General features: G+C 49.9%; 1 protein-coding gene across 1 annotated transcript in view; it reads left to right on the top strand.

Moving 5' to 3' along the window:
• Positions 1-4,339: 4,339 nt before the first annotated feature.
• SMYD2 (SET and MYND domain containing 2) overlaps positions 4,340-16,897 on the top strand; it is a 49,176-nt gene continuing 36,618 nt past the window's right edge. The window contains exon 1 of the mRNA XM_037035056.1: positions 4,340-4,902. Within this exon, the coding sequence (XP_036890951.1) occupies positions 4,730-4,902 (173 nt within the window). The 5' untranslated portion in view covers positions 4,340-4,729. The remainder of the gene's footprint in view (positions 4,903-16,897) is intronic.

The following is a 16,897-nucleotide window of genomic DNA, read 5'->3' as shown; positions in this document are numbered from 1 at the left end:
TATTCATCTACAAAATGTTAGGAGGATAAAGAATATATTTAAAGTGCAGCGGGTACATAGTAAGAGCTAGGGAGATGTTTATTAAATATAAGCAAAAATAATTCTCTGGACTGCCACATCCTCTCCTCCCCTGTGAATTTATACCTTCAGGTTTGTAAGTCCTCTTGGGTGGGGCCTCTTTCCCTTGGTCACTCATTTACCTTTCTTCTGGATGGAGCTAAATTGTCAGGTCCTCTGTGAAGCCTGTCTACGATGCTGTGTTCTTTCCCCTATTAAGATTTCATTGTGTTATCATTTGTGTCAGTTTCCTCTAGCTGCTGTGACAAGTTCCGGAAGCCTGGGTGGCTTAAAACCACAGACACGTGTCATCCCATGCAGCTGGAGGCTAGATGTCTAAAATCGGGATCACGGGGCTGGAACCCGGGTCCGCACGCCTTCCAGAGGCTCTTAGGGGAAAGCCTGTTCCTTGCCTCCTCCGGCTTCCGACGGCCGTCGCATTCCTGTGTTTGTAGCAAACCACTCTGATCTCTGCCTCTGTGATAACACTGCGGCCTCCTCTTCCGGCTGTGTCCCCTCTCTTGTAAGGACACTTGTGATTGAGCTGAGGGCCCAAGCTGATAATCCAGGATCCTCAGGCCACCTCCAGTTCCTCAACTGGACACATCTGCAAGACCCTTGGAAACCATATCAAGTGACATGTACAGGTCCCAGGGATTCACGCTGGGTATCTCTGGATGACATTTTTCAGCTACTGCATAGCTCTTTGCAGGTAGGTTGGTCTGTTCGCCTTTGAACGGCAAGGGTCTGCCTACCTCAGTGGAAGCACATGATGAGTAATCAAAAACTGAAACGCATGTAGCGGTACACCGGCACAGGGTACAGCTCCATTGCCCACGTGCACCCATATTCTATCTTTGCTAAGGCTTGATTTCCCTAGGCCAGAGCTGTCTCTTTGTGCACGGATTTGGGGTGGGAAGGAAATTTCACTCACGACTTGGATCAATTTCTAGGTCAGAGATACTGAGCCAAGGGGACCTTCATCTTTGCACCGCCTCCTCGGAGCTCCAGTGAGGCGACGTGACTGAGAACTCACTCAGTTCCTTCCCGCCGTGGGGCAGAGGCAGTGGAAAAGACAGAGGAGCCCTGGCCGCCAGAAGGTGACTTTCACGGAATGTGAGAATGCCGAGTGGTGAAGTGACAAGCGTGAACTGCAATAAGAGGTCTGTCATCGGTTTGCCCTTGCTGGTTTGCTGCCATTCCTTGACTGTGTATTTTAAACAGTGTTCTTCATAACTTAAGTTCCTCAGTTCATGGCTGTTGCTTAGCTATTTTCCCATCTTGAGTCACTCTGTGCTCAGCACAGGCATTTTTCTGAGAGGAGTCTTGTTCCTTTTCCAGTGTTAAGTCACAGTCACCTTCACTCGCCAGAATAAGTTGCTCGAGCCACCCAGTTACCTGGAAAGACAACCCAGTGGCTATGCCACTGTTTCTCTTAGCTAGTGGAAACCTTTCTCCATGAATGAGGAAAAAAACACACACTTGCAATACAAAAACCAGTAAGTCGATTATTTTGCACAGTTAATCCTGGAAATGGTAAACTGTTGGCTGTTTATAACTGCTTACTTCTATGTCATCTTATCACTTTTGTGCTGGTTAGAGGCCCCAGAAATCAGAGTTAAAAAAAACTACTAGCCCTGAAATTTATCCAAGATTTGCCTGTGTACACATGTATTCTAAAACTTCTAGGATTTGAGAAATTTCTCTCAGTAACACGTAATACCCATCTGTAATCAAACACAAATGTTAGAATCAGTTCAGGTCGTGTGAATGGCCCAAAGCTCCGCTAACCCAGTAGTCGGGCACCTGTCGGAGGCTGGTTTGACTCCCCTAGCCTGTCCCACAGAACCATTTACCTCCTACAATCACCCGGAGCGACGCTTTCCTTCCAGCACTGCTCTGGTCACTGTCTTTCCTACAGGTCATGCTTCTCCCTACCCAAGGGACTTTGCACGCCCTGTTCCCTCTGCGCAGAATGCTTGTCCCTCCTCTTCTTGACTAAATTCTATTCGTCCTTTGCATTTAGTCCAGGCATGGCTCTCCCTGAAAAGCTTCCCCAGACGACGATAGAGTCACCTAAGCCCTGGAGACCACTGGCAGTGTTCATTGCACTTGTCTGATGACGGGATTGAAGTCCGCTTCCCCCACCAGAACGTACAAAGCTTGGCGAGGGCAGCAGTAAGTCAGCTTTTGTTACCACTACATCGCCAGCCCGCATCACTGCTCCTGGAACACAGGAAGCACGTGATGAATATTTAAATGTTAAACGCATGGGGGGGGGCATCTCCTGCTAGCTCTACCTGCTGCTGGATTTATTAGGCAAGTTACTTAACTTTACACGGCCTCTCTTTCCTCAGTGTAAAAAGGCCTTTTCTGGTCCCCCAATTCTAGGATATTTATGATTCCTGTCTTCAGCCTATAAGATTGATTAGACTCCAGCTAGAAAGCCGACACTATCTATTATCTGCTTGCCGTATATCTCCCCACGTGGAGAAACCTTACGCCAAGGAAGACATTGGAACTACCCTTAAACATCTTTGCTTCTTTCCCCAATGCCACTCACTGTCTCCTTCCGGCTTCCTCCGCCTGTCGTTTAAAATACTGCAAATGGCCCCTTCACTGGTTGGCGGTTTTGTGTTCAGTCCTCTCCCCTCCCAGTCTGCCTGCAGAGCTGCCGGTAGAACTCGGTCCCCAACGCCAGCCTGGCGATGGCACCCCTTTGCTTGAACACTTCCAGGGACTCCCACATCATATCTGCGAAGCTGCCCTCCCCCTGTTTCTGCATCACCCCTGTCCCCTCCTGGAGAACTTACACTCCACTGGCCATTCAGGGGGTCCAACTGCACACTGTTCTCTCAAGTCCCTGGTCTTTGCAGTAGTTCTGGCCTGGAAAACTGTTCTCTGCTCCTGTCCTTGCAAAGTCCTGTGCATCCTTTAGGTTCAGTTGAAGGGGGCACCTGCCTTGACTAAACCCCCACTTTTCTGGCTGAGTTTGTCACTCACTGCCTGTGTTCTACAGAACACTTAGTCCAAGCCACTACAATAACGCTAAGTGAGCTGTATTTGTTCCCACAGATACTTGGGGTAAGAACATGGGCCTGAATTTCAGACAAACCTCAAGTGGAAACCCAAGTCCACAATTTACTGTGTACACTTGGAAATTATTCTGCGTATTAGTTACCCAATATTGGAAATGGGAGACATCACACCTAACTCATTGGGCTCTTGTAATTGTGGATTAAATGAGATACTGTGATTAATGCACTTAGTATAATACCTGGCCAATAACGCTCAGTAACTCATGGTAATTGTTATTAGATTGTAAATGTGTTGATTGCAAAGACCCAAATCTATGTCCGTCTTTCTACCCCAGTGTCGGGCACATAATGGATGCTCTCAGTGAAGGTTTCTTAAAATGTGTGAGATAGTATTCCTGATGTATTTCTTTATAGGAAGGATAGAGGCTTATTTATTTTAGGAATTTCATCGAAGCGTCGAAAATTCTCCTGATCTCATGACAGATTCCAAATCACATTTGCCTTCCCTTTTGCTAAACTAGTCTTGAATGTGCACGGGTATCATAGTTTGGGAACAAACTTGAGTTTTAAGCATTAGCATTTTCTGCAAAATTCTCATTCTCTTTTCACACTTTTAGTCTCCACTGTATGCACATCAGTTTCGGCCTTTACATAATCCCTCCTGCACACAGGTCACATCCTTCTTTCTAATGCCAGTGAGGCCAATAGCTGCACGTGCATAGGACCAAGGCTAAGTACTGTCCTGAGTGCTTTAGGTGTTTTAAGTCCTCTAGGTGACTCATAACCTGACTGGTTAAAACCATGGCAAACTCTAGCTTAGGGCGCTGCCCACACCAAGGCACTGCCCCTACCAAGAGCCTAATTCCTGGGAGGCAGGTTTTTGTCGGCTTCCTCTGCACCACCCAGTGTCCGCAGTCTCCGTGAGCTCCGCGGCCCAGTGCACTTCCGCCGCGGTCCACACATTTACCTCCCCCTTGGGGGGCACAGGGGAGACTAAGGTCACACCCAACACGCCCCGAGACCCCCTGGGAGATTCAAAGCCTCACAAGCCTCAGCACATCAAACTTTTCTACGTAATTTCTCTTCCGTGTTCCCCGATGACTCACTCCTTCTAGGGTCTAAGCACGTAGGGCCGAGAAACGTCTCTGCTCCCTGTAAGTTAGCGAGGGCAAGTCACCCTCTGGGACTAGCCAAACGTCCGGGGGTGGCCTCGGATGCTTGTCCCCGTAGGCGACCGCATCCCGCCCACGAGGGGACAGCGTTCTGTCCGCGGAGAGGCCGCGGGGGCGCAGACGTCTCACGCCCTCCTTCCAGGAGCCGCCAGGGCTGCAGCTCTCTGTCGCGGCCACACCGGAAACCGCCCCGATTGATCGCGGGGCGCTCGCCGAGGGTCCCACGCTCGGGGCGGGGCCGCGGGGCCAGTCCTCCTCCCCCCGGGAGCGCGCGAGGACCGGGCGGGGCCGCCGTCCCTTCCGGGGAGCGGTGGCCACCGCCGCGTCTGCCGGGAGGCTTCCCACCCCGCCCCCCGCGGCTCCGGGTGACGCTTCTCCAATAACAGCTCGCGGGGAGCCGCAGCCCGAGCTCCGCCGGCGCCGGGCGCCCCTCGGTGCCAGCCCGCCCGCCCCGCCGCCACCATGAGGGCTGAGGGGGACGGCGGCCTGGAGCGCTTCTGCAGCCCGGGCAAGGGCCGGGGGCTGCGGGCCCTGCGGCCCTTCCAGGTGGGCGACTTGCTCTTCTCCTGCCCGGCCTACGCCTTCGTGCTCACGGTCAACGAGCGGGGCAACCACTGCGAGCACTGCTTCGCCAGGTAGGCGGTGGGCGGGCGGGAGCAGGGGGCGCCGCGCGGCGGCTCCCACCAGGGCGGGAGGAAGTGAGCGCGGCGCGCGGGGTCCTAGCGCCGGCCTCTCGGGCGGTGGCCCCACTCCGGGCCGAGCCACGTGCGGTAGAAAGCTAGGGCCACGTTGGCGCCGCACACCCTTCACCAGTACATTTTCAGAGTTGCTCACGCGGGATGTGCCAAGCTGGGAGGGCAGGGTACTGCCCTCAAACGTGGGCTCGGAGCCAGCCTTGTTCCACGTATGGTCATGCGCTGCCCTCTAGGTGCACTGCCAGCGAGGCCCCAGGTCCGGGCAGCCATAGTCTGTCACCTTTAACTTGTGCTTCTTGCGGTGCGTTCTGTTCCCCACAGCCCAGCCCTGCTGCAGACTTGCCATTTCCTCCGAGGAACTTAATGACACTATACCCGGCCCCTCTTCCTTCTCAATCTCTGCACTTCGTGATTGGGGAGGAGCTAGAGGGGCACTGATCACACCCCTGGGATTCCGAGGGACTGCACTGATGAGATGCATGCAGCCGTGGTTTGAGACTGGGAAGAAGACATGGTCACTGGGAGGGATGAGGCAAAACGTGTGGTTGACAATGGCATTTAATTGTAGCATGTCGTATGTACACATATTCACATACACCAGCACATCGTTATATTCTCAAGCCTTATGATAATTTCAGGCCAGAAAGGCACCTTAGAAATCACCAATACAACACCTTCTCACGCCTGTAAAATACAGGTGAGGAAGCTACTGCCCTGAAAGGAAGTGTGGCTATGTGTAGATTGTCACACCTATACTTAAGGGAATGAAATCTGTTCTCTTCGGTTCTGCCCATTCCCTCCCTGGATGGGTGCTCAGGAAAATTAGCGAGGCAGGAAGTGGTTTAGGAGTTAAATCTGTGCCTGGCCTTCCACTACTCCTTGAGAAATGGGCCCTGTTGTCCTTTCTTTGAACCGCAGTTTCTTTATCTTTTTTAAAGATTTTATTTATTTACTTTTAGGAAATGGGGAAAAGAGGTAGAGAAACATCAATGTGTGAGAGAGAGACACATCTATCAGTTGCCTCTTGTGTGCCCCCAACTAGGGGCCTGGCTGCAACCCAGGCATGTGCCCTGACTGGGAATCGAACAAGCGACCTATCATTGCGCAGTACTCAATCCACACCAGCCAGGGCTCTTCATCTTTGAAGTGGAGATTCTTGGGAGCGATTAAGCAAACCTGAGTTACAGCAGGTCCCCTTCGAGTTCAGGTCTCAAGTCCAGCATTTATTGAAGTACTCAATCTCTGAGACCCGTGCACCTTATTCCACATTAAGACGTAGTAAAAGAAGGGACAAAAGCTAAATAGTATAATAATCTTGGCCCGACTCCCTACCAGAGCTGTCTTCCGCGTGGGGGACCCTGGAAAGAGCTAGACGCAGAATCATGCCGTGGGCAGCTTAAGGGCTGTATGTGATGTATCTCTTTGAATTGGTGAGCCAAGAGCTAAAGGGTCATGGTACCACTTTGCGACGTTTGAGTGAAGTGAGCCCTGGGTTTTCCCAAAGTTAAAAAGGCTGCTGTGACGGGTCCCCTTGATCTTCTGAGCCTTGCTGTGGCTCAGAGTCTGCAGCAGTGTGGGTGTCTGGAGTGGCGGGAGCAAAGCGTGGTCATCCGCCACGGAAGGCGCCTCCCTTGCTTTCATCAGGGATCCTGGTGGCCCACAGTGTGAGAGAAGACTGGGGTGCTAGGCACATAGTAGGTACTCAGCTGGCAGTTACCAGTCCACTACCAGTCCTCGAATGAATTAAAGATCAAATCCCTCTAGGTTCAGAGGGGAGAAGCAGAGCTGAGAGATGCTTTTCTTTATTTGCGAGTCTCCTAACCGCATCTGCTCCCCACCCCCCCAACCTTTAGAACAGTTGTATACATTCAATTGCAAATTTGCACATATGACAAAGCTTGCTTCCCCCACCCCCATTTTCTGAATGACACCTGTCAGTGTCACCTGGGCTGCCACATGCATTAGGGTGGTTCTGGGCACCTCTCCCACCTGCTCTGTTGCCTTAGGAGAACTGTCAACAGCCACAGGTCACGTCCTCTCATTCGACGTCAACTGAAATAACACTCAAGAAATCACGACGCCGATGACATTAGGAATACCTCCATAATCCACTCTATGAGTTCTGTTAAGTCTGATTAGGTCCGAGTGGGTGATTAGCTCCTTCTCGTAGATTTAACACCATTTCCTCTGTCAGCTGTTCCTGTGTGACTGGGGACAAATCAGTCTGTCTGCCTGTCCTAGGGGAGTGTGTGTCATGTCTTCACTGTGCGTGTGAGGGGTCGGAGCAGAAGTCTCAAATATCGGAGCATGCAGGACATGATCCACTCCCCCCCCGAAAACTGCTCCTTATCCTGTCTTGTGCCAGAAGTTCAACGTCAACAATGTCGCTCAGATCAATGAGGCACTAGAGATTTTCCCTGTCGTATTCATTGTACGAGGGTTTAACTTACTTTGAAGGAAAATAAGTGATTTCTTCAGGGATAATTATGTTTCGTGGTTGAAAAAAAAGGGGAAGTTGCTTAGGTTAGCGTGGAGTAGAGTTGTTACGGTCAGGACAATTCAGACAAAGGTGTGTTTCTGAGAGTTTTAAATTTGTATCACATGTCCTCAGATTTGGTAGGTGACACTTGGGAAGATGTGTGTCTTACCTCAGCAGCCGGAAGGCAGCTTCTAAAAATGTGTCTTCGCAGTGGGAGCTCTCCTTATCTGACCTCGAGGATACACTTTGGGTGCGTACACGCTCGGGCACAAACACATGCTCTTGGCCTTAGGCCAGCTTTCTGTGCAGGTTTGATTATGTCATAGTTCAGACTTAGTATTTGACACATTTTAACACCTGACATTGTCTGTCTCAGAAGGAAAAATTCGCTGCAATGGAGTGTTCCATTGGAATATTTGTTCTGTGAGCAGAACTGCCCTCCTGGGGGCAAATGCTCCCCTCTTGATCTTTTATTCTTTGGCTCATGGGGCACTTCAGAGCAAGAATATTGTCTTTTTTTTTTCATTTATTTATTTTTAGAGAGAGGAAGGGAGGGAGAAAGAGAGGGAGAGAAGCATCAATGTGTGGTTGCCTTGTGCGTGCTCCCCACTGAGGACCTCATGGCCTGCAACCCAGACGTGTGCCCTAGATTGGGAATCCAACCAGTGACCCTCTGGTTCGTAGGCTGGTGCTAAGTCCACTGAGCCACACCAGCCAGGGCGAGAATATTATCTGTTTGTCAGTTTGTTTGGAGTGAGGAGGGAAAGTAGGAAGGCCCACTTAGCTTCCTTGGAATAGAGTTGTTGGAGCCCAGCTTCAAGGAGTTTATATTATGTCCCGCTCACTCAGAGTGGCGGCTTTAACTTAAAATGTTTGCATGGTTAACACATTCTGACGGAGACGTCTCATTTCAGCAGTTAGAAAGACGAAAGTTCCCCAGATTGGTTTGGGGGCAGTATTCACCTCCTCTTCCCCACTGTTTGACCAAAAGGCCAGCTGGAGCCATCTCAGTTGCCCCGCCCATCAGAAGGGGCTCCTCCCCAGGGCTGCTGTGGTTCTGCTTGTTCCCCGAACATTTTCTGAGAGCCAGAGAGTCTCAAAGGGGAGAAATGGCTTCCCATGGGCTCAGATTATCTTGCTTTCTGAGTGGAAATTGGACACTGGCTCTGATAGAGGATTCCCCACTTCTTTTCACATGTATTTTTGTAAACATAGCACGATTGAAAAATCAGACCAAAAAAATATAGACGTCAGAATTCTTCTGAAAATTTACTGTTAATGAATACAAAACCCAGCCATCTGTGTGTCAAAGGAGGTATTGTGTTGTCACTTTCAACATTTCGATATTCCAAATTTTTCACTTATTTAGAGACTGCAAAGAAGGGACTTTGGTTTGAATCCTGGCTTCCTCCCTGCCTGGTGGCTTGGTCGGGCTTTTAGCAAATTAGTTACCCTCCCTGAACTCCCAGGTTCCTCCATCTGTACAACCTGCATGTTAACACCCGCCTCCTGAGCTAGCCCTGAGACGGTGGAAGTCAGGTGCTCAGCACAGCCCTCACCCACAGTAAACTGTCATAATTGGCCTGGCGTCTGGCTTGTACTGGTTGGGTGAGCTCCGCTGGCTAAATGTGAACTAGTGTGATAAAATATTGTAAGGCCGGGGACTTCGTTAGGGTGGTGGGGTTGGGGCGGGGGGACACTGGGGAGGTAACAACAGGAATGGCTGGCCAGTGGAGTCTTTGGTCAGGTGACACATCAACCCAGGGCCAAAAGCAGCAGGTCTCCTCCTTGGGTCACCCCCAGAAAAATGATGGGTGTCCAGGGTCGGTTTTCAGTATTTTTCAAAACCTAATAGGAATGATGTAACAAACCTATACAGGTAAAACTTTTTTTTTAAAGAGCCTTTTCTAGCTTCAAAGTGCTTAGGCACTTGAACACTCTTTTACTGTGACATTAAACAAATATTTGAAAAGAGACACGGAGGAAAACAGAATTTTCTCCATAGCAAAGATACCAAGGCTCCTCTCTGCTGTCTCCGCTAAGACTTCAGAGTGCTGAGCTCTGTTCCACGGGTGGATTTCACATGCAGGAAACATCGCTTCTGTTACAGCTTACAGGGGGGCTCAGCGGCCACGCTGCCCATTTGGAAACCAGTTGAGATGAAAGAGACAGGGCAACAGTGGGGTATCTTGATGTGAAATGCAAACCCTGGCGAGTTAAAACCACCATCTCACACCTTTCCCTACGCAAAGCAATGGCACATAACCCTCACAATCAAAAAAATCCGAAGATCCTTGTACAATGACATCCCTTTACATCGCGTTGCTCTTTGCAGCCGATAAAGTACCTCCGGACCCATTCTGATTCTGATTCTCTCCAGAATGGCTGGGAGAGAGAGGGCCTGATGTCGTTTTATAGGGGAAGAAACAGTGTGGGCACGCGGAGTTGTGTTGCGGAACCTCACTGGTCTTGTCTCCTTAGGCGTCTTCTAAGGAGCCTTCCAATGCTTTTTCTAAGAGCGTTAGTGGGTGGAGCCCTGTCTTCCCACCTGGAGTGTGAGCTGCCTCCTCCCTCTGCCCACTTTGCCTGAATCTCCTGTGCATTTCATTTCACACCAGGTCACCAGGACTTAATTCGCCTGCAGTTTCTCCTGGAATGAAATGCAGTTGTTATCACTTCCTTTCTTTTGCTTCCTCCTCCCTCAATAGGTGGTTCAACAAACGAATGCATTATTTTTTAAAAGTTTAGCAAATGAATTGATTCAGCGGTCTTGGACCTACGAGACGTCTTATATCTGATGCTGTTTTGAGTTGAGAGATGTGTTCATTCCAATGCTTTGAAATTTGCCTAAGAGCTACAGAGATTCTTTTGCCTGTGCTGAGTATTGCATGATAAAATGCAGCAAGAACACTGGGCCGTGGACCTTCTGTGTCTGTCATCCTAGTTTGCAGACCCACATGCTGAGTTTGTTTCTGCGCTCGTTGGCAGGGCAGCATCGGAGTGGGGTTCTTTGCTTTTTCTCGAACATAGGCATTTCCCCAAAACCTTGCTCTGTGCAAACTTAATCAGTGAGCTTAGGAAATAGAATTTATGACACAGCTATTCTAGGAGTTCCCTGGCTGGTGTTTTTGTGGGAAGAGCAGTTTGCACACTATCTCTTGGGAGGTTCTTTAAAGATGCTAAGACATGTCTTAAATTTCTTTGGAAAGGTCTGGAGTTCAGGGCTATAGTTTGGCAGCGACGGGGTTTCAGGAGAGGTCAGAGTTGGGGAGAACCTGGGGCAGCAAAGTTGTCTGCTTTAGAACTTCAAACAGAATAGCAAAGGCAATTTCTACTTACTTCGGTGTTTCAGGCTTATCTCTTTTGCCTTGGGTTAATAATCTCCCCTTTCTTTTCCTTGGCAATATGAAGAAACTATGAAATCATCACAGTTTCATGCCACTTTATTTCTGCTTCCCAAGAAGGCAATCAGTAATGATAAATATTTATATTCCTGGAGTCATTAATAACTGAAGTCACTTCCCCCACCGTGCACGTGCATGCGCGCGCGCACACACAGACACACAGACACACACAGACACACACACACCCCTCTTTTGTGGACCTCAGGTGTAGGGTGAGTGAAGTGTTCATATTTTTTTAGTCAAGGCATGCTTTTACCTGGTCTGTGCAAGGCCAATTTGATTGAAGAGAATTGCTCCTGTTGCTGATTCCTTATTGCTACTCCCTGTCTCTCTCACAGACAGCCCCTTGCTGGGCTTGCCTGCATGTCTCCTAATGTGAGTGCATGTCTCAGTCATCACCAGGGAACGGAGCAGGCCTGGACCAGGGTACCTTGTTTGTACTTGGTTGATTCAGGCTTTGAGCCTTCCTCTGGTCAGCCTGGCGGCTCCGTGGCTTTCTGTAGTAGTTCCTAGAACGGAAGCCACTCTGCCCCTGGCCCCTTACCCCTGGAGAGTGGCCTGTTCTGGGACCAAGGGTCCCTGTCCCCTCTCAAGGGCCTTGCGTTATCAGTCTGTGTACATCACCATCCCCTCCCCCCCCCACATTCCCAACCACCCTCTCATCTTTGGACTTCTTGCAAATCTGTGGTAGTTTAGGGTGCAGTCCTCCAGCAGGGAATTGACTGAAATTCTCTTTTCAGGGGTCAGACCCACAACCTTGGCCTCACTAGCACATTCACTCAGACCAGTCACAAAGCCCCTCACCTCACTTTGTGTAACTTCTGGAGACTCTGCTCCTCCCACCCTCAGTGGCCGCCTTTTCAATGGCAGAGGCGTCCCCACTGACACAGTAGGATGGAAGGGAATCGGGTCTTGTCAAGACTTCTCTGAAGGACAGAAATATGCAACTTAGCAGGAAAATAATGCCCCGAAGTCCTGAGAGCTCAGGAAACTGCTTATCTTTCTAGTTCATGCGTTTGCTGAGAAATCCAGCCATGCCTCTTGGATTCTTCTTCAACCAGAAATTTAAAAATAGCATGGAACTCCCTCATGTGTGCCAGTTTATTAACGCAACCTCTGGTGACTCTTATACAGGAAGTGGAAGGTTTAAGGGATTAGGTGGCAATATTGATGGATATTATTAAGATGGATTAGGTTAGCTTTTACCGGAAGGAGTGGATCTGAGAACGCATTATCATTGGTACGGTTTCTAGTCCCTAGAAACTGAAACTCTCCATGATAGCTGAGACACTAGTGTGTGTCCACATGTGCACTAGGGTGTACAGGAAGGTCAGTGCCCACGGGACCCATCTAGAAGAAAGAAGGACCATTCACCCAAGAAGCCAATTTCACACCAGAAGGAAGGAGGTGGCGAGAAACTGTGGCTGACCAACAAGATGTAGTTTTTCGTCTTAGCCCAATAAAAATCTCAAGGACTTGAGGTCCTGGCTCTTGCGAGGAGCTGTACTGCAATCTGTGACAAAGTGAAAAGACCTTGAACTTTTCACTTCCATCTGTGAGTACCAGAAGGTACTCTTCAGAGATGTGGGTCCTGGGCTCATATTCTGTTGGTTTTCCCTCACCGTGGCAATGTTTGTGCAGGAAACACATGCCCTGTACCGTGTGCAGAATCCCTTCTCTGCCAGTCACACACAAATACGTACTAGAGTTGTAACCGTACAACCAGCTCAACCGTAGAACTGTCCCAGGGGTCCCCAACCTCCGGGCCACCGACCAGTACTGGTCTGGGCCTGTTAGGAACCTGGCTGGGCGGCAGGGGACCTTGAATGTAATGCGCTTGAATCATCCTGAAAACATCCCCCGACCCCTGGTCCATAGAAAAATTGTCTTCCACAAAACCTGTCTGTGGTGCCCCCAAAATTGGGTACTCCTGTTGTATTCTGCTTGAGGAGACACTTAATTTCTTTGCAGATACAACAGGGCATTCGGTGAACGCTTGCACAAGAGGAGGGAACTTTGACCTCTCGCTGGACCCGGCTGGAACCAAAGTCTAGCCCCCGCCCCCGGGACCAAAAGTCTGGGACAGAAGCAGGACTTGAGCACTGGAACGCTGCTGGGGGGATGCCCCTCTACCATAAATAGCCAAGTTCCAAGGTCCTCCAGAGAAAGCTTGCCCTGCCGGCACTTCTGCAAACCTGTCCCCCACCCCTAAAAACCCCTAAGTCTAGTCCAGCGGGCAAGACGGGTCTGCGGCTCCATTATGTCACCCATCTGCTCTGTTGGCACCTTCTCGGCCGACACACCTTTCCATGCTCCGAACCCTGACATTACAACCTTTGCCCTTTCGGAGTGCCGGGCACACAAACTTTGCTTCATTGACAGAGTGCCGATTGCTGTTCACAGTGGTGGCCTCAGATGTTCCCCAAACCTCACAATAAGACATTTACTTACGAGCCAATGGTCAGCTTCCTGAGAGTAGAAATTTGGGGTGTGTGTGTGTGTGTGTGTGTGTGTTTGGATGTATGCAGCCAGTGTTGATATGTACGGAGCCCTTGCAGGGTTCTAAATCCCTGGGAGACAGCTGTGCAGAGAGGACACAAATCCGGACACTTCAGAGCTAATATCCCGGTAGGTTTTCTTCCCCTTTATTTGACTCGCAGCGCCTTGAACTTGGTATGGTTTCGGCAGGTGGCGTCTTGAAGGCAGTAAGGGTTGGGCTTGAGCATTTTATTTTGTGGAAGCCCGGTAGTCCATGCATGTCATAAAGAAAATTCTGTCGACCAGAATGTTTCCCCACACACCCTAGTTCACGACTTGCAAAGAAAGGGAGAACTCTGAGTGGTGAATATTTAGGTCTCCTGAACCCACAAGAGCCCTGCATTGTAGTGAAAGACCAGCAGTTTAAGGTAGACATTTTTTAGGGGTTAATGAAATGTACTCTCCACGTATACCTGAGAAAATATTTCTAAATGTCACTCTTAAAGACCTTAAGGGTTTTTTTACCTTAGAAACTTTAATGCTCACAAGCGCATAGGGATTTAGAAACGCTCTACTTGTTTCATTCACTGTTTTATTGATCTGGGCACATGTTCAGCCCTGCCAAGACACCTAGCTGCTAAATCTTTTCTCGGTACAGGAAGAGGAGGAAGAAGTCCGGCCCCCCCTTCTCTTCCTGTGGACCTCCAGAGACGGCCTTGACAGAGAACTGTGGGGTCAGGGCTGCCCGACGGGGGCCCCCAGGACTGGGCAGTGATGTTTTTACTTGCTCTGCAGGATTGATTTTACTCCATCAGTCCTGAGTGGCACGCAGACACACGTGCACGCACACATGCATCTCGCCAAGTCCCTGCTTTATCCCTTTTTGCCCAGATGGCTCTCAGGTGCTGAGAAGCCCGTCCTGATCTCTGCAGGCTGTTTCGACTCCCTTCGCCTTCACTCCCGTAGCTCCTTGTACACCCAGCCTTCCTCACTCTTGCTCCCTGAGTACAGGAACCACTCTTACCTCATCTTTGTAGCCCGGGCACTTAGCCCTGGTCCTGGCATTCTCTGACCTGAGTAAATATGGATTCATTGAATAGTCTCATTGGTGTAACTTATTTTACTAGTGACTCTCTGGGCAGGCTTCGCCATCTACCTACATAGACAACTCTGTTCATTCTTGAAATCGAATCCTCCTGACTACTTGCAGAACCCTTCCCTGATTCCTGTTTTCTGCAGGACAGAATCTTGACTGCTCAAGTCCTCCCTACTCAGTGCCCTTCCCAGCCCTCCCTGCCATTTACTTAGACCCCCAACATCACCTGGGTGCAAACACTGTCTTGCAGTGTCCCACAGAGCTCTTTGCCGTTCTTCATTCCTCTTGTCCACCTTAACCTACACGGCTTTCCTCTGCATTATTCCCTTCCTCAGCCCCCTCCCAGGGAAGGCCTGATACCCCACGTCTGCGCATCCTCAAGAGACATCCAGCTCAACTTACGTCTCTATCACGAAGCTTCTCCTCAAGTAGTTCAGCCCACACATCACTTTACTCAGCTACTACTTTCTCTCTGCAGGAGTTCACTGCAGAAAGCAGTTACTTTCTGTACACATCTGCAGCCGTTGACTATTTTATTTGTGTTTATTGGACACAGTGCTGTCCCAGGCACTGTGTTCTAGCCTGGGGGTCCAGAGAGGACCGGGACGACACTCTCTGAAAGTGCCCTCTGTCTGTGTCTTGAACGAGCCAGCTCAGTCCTAGAGCGGCGTCCTTCTCTCGGTTCAGTGTCTTCTGGAAGCGGAATCATCTTGCCTGATGTTTATGTTGATCACTGTCACAAAGGTAGGGCTTATTTCCTCAAAAAGCCTGATTTTGATAAAAATATCGTTCCTCCCGAGACTGACACAATACTTCACACACAGAAAACAATGCTCTTGGAACAGAAACTGCTTGGCTAAGGTAGATAGACCTACTTCTTCCCTGCCTCGTGTGCAAGTATAAAACGCAGTCTTTATTCAGAAATGCAAATGAAATCATTGGGATTGAAAGACAAACGTCTGCTTTTTCACAACGGGTTGGCTGCCAGAACACAGGTGTCGTGAAACCCTGCAGCTCAAAGCCAAAATGGGAAAAGAGAGACTCACATCAACATCGTCGTTATTGGACATGTAGATTCTGCCAAGCCTCCCATGCTGGCCATCTGATGTACCTGTGCAGTGGGATCAACAAAAGAACCATCGGGAAGTTCGAGGAGGCTGCTGAGGTGGGGGAGGGCTCCGGCACATGTGCCTGGGGCTCGGATAAGCTGGAAGCTGAATGTGAGTGTGGTGTCACCATTGATACCTCCCTGTGGACATTTGAGACCAGCAAGTATTATGTGACCATCATTGATGCCCCAGGACACAGAGACTTTAGCAAAAAACACAATGACAGGCACATGTCAAGATGACTGTGCTGTCCTGATTGTTGCTGCTGGTGCTGGTGAATTCAGAGCAGGCGTCTCCAAGAATGGGTAGACCCACGTGCATGCCCTTCTGGCTGACACACTGGGTGTGAAACAGCCGATTGTTGGTGCTATGGATTCCACCGAGCCGCCCTACAGCCTGAAGAGATACGAGGAAAATGTTAATGAAGTCAGCACCTACAGTAAGAAAAGCGTCTCCAACCCTGACACAGTGGCATTTGTGCCAATTTCTGGTTGAAATGGCAACGACATGCTGGACCTGAGTGCTAACGTGTCTTGGTTCAAGGGATGGAAAGTCACTCGGGAAGACGGCAATGCCAGTGGAGCCACGCTGCTTGAAGCTCTGGATTGCATCCTGCCACCAATTCCTGCCCCCGGCAAGCTCCTGCGTCTGAGGATGTCTACAAAATTGATGGTGTGAGTGCTGTCCCTGTGGGCCCAGTGGAGACTGGTATCGTCAGACCAGGCGTGGTGGTCGCCTTCGCTCCAGTCAACATTACAACTGGAGTCAAGTCTGTTGAAATGCACCACACAGCTTTGAGTGAAGCTCTTCCCGTGGGTGACATGGGCTTCAATGTCAAGAACGTGTCTGTCAAAGGTGTTCGTCGTGGCAGTGTGGCTGGGGACAGCAAACACGCCCCACCAATGGAAGCAGCTGGCCTCACAGCTCAGGTGGTTATCCCGAACCATCCAGGCCACGTCAGTGCGGGACATGCACCTGTGCCAGGTTGTCACACGCTCACGTTGCTGCAGATTTGCTGAGATGAAGCCGAGGATTGATTGTTGTTCTGGGGAAAAGCTGGGAGGTGGCCCCGAGGGTCTGAAACCTGCGATGCCACTGTCGTCGGTGTGGTTCCTGGCCTCAGAAAGCCCAGAAGGCTGAACGGACTATAGCCCCAGTGCCTGACACCCAAATCTTAATCGGTGGTGGAAGAACGGACTCTGAACTGTTTGTCTCGATTGCCCATTTAATAGTAAAACACTGGTTAATGATTACAGGAGGAAAGGAGAGAGTTTTGTGGACCATTTCAGGTTTTTCTGGATGTGGTAGTTTTAAAGTTATTAGTTGTTAAAATCAGTGCTGTTTAATGAAAACAGCTTGACCAAAAATC

This window comes from Sturnira hondurensis, unplaced genomic scaffold (assembly GCF_014824575.4).
Source record: "Sturnira hondurensis isolate 20B ecotype Veracruz unplaced genomic scaffold, ASM1482457v3 Scaffold0022215, whole genome shotgun sequence".
NCBI classification, from domain to species: domain Eukaryota; kingdom Metazoa; phylum Chordata; class Mammalia; order Chiroptera; family Phyllostomidae; genus Sturnira; species Sturnira hondurensis.
The sequence above is the reverse complement of the archived record's forward strand: the minus strand, read 5'-3'. Positions and strand labels throughout refer to the sequence as shown.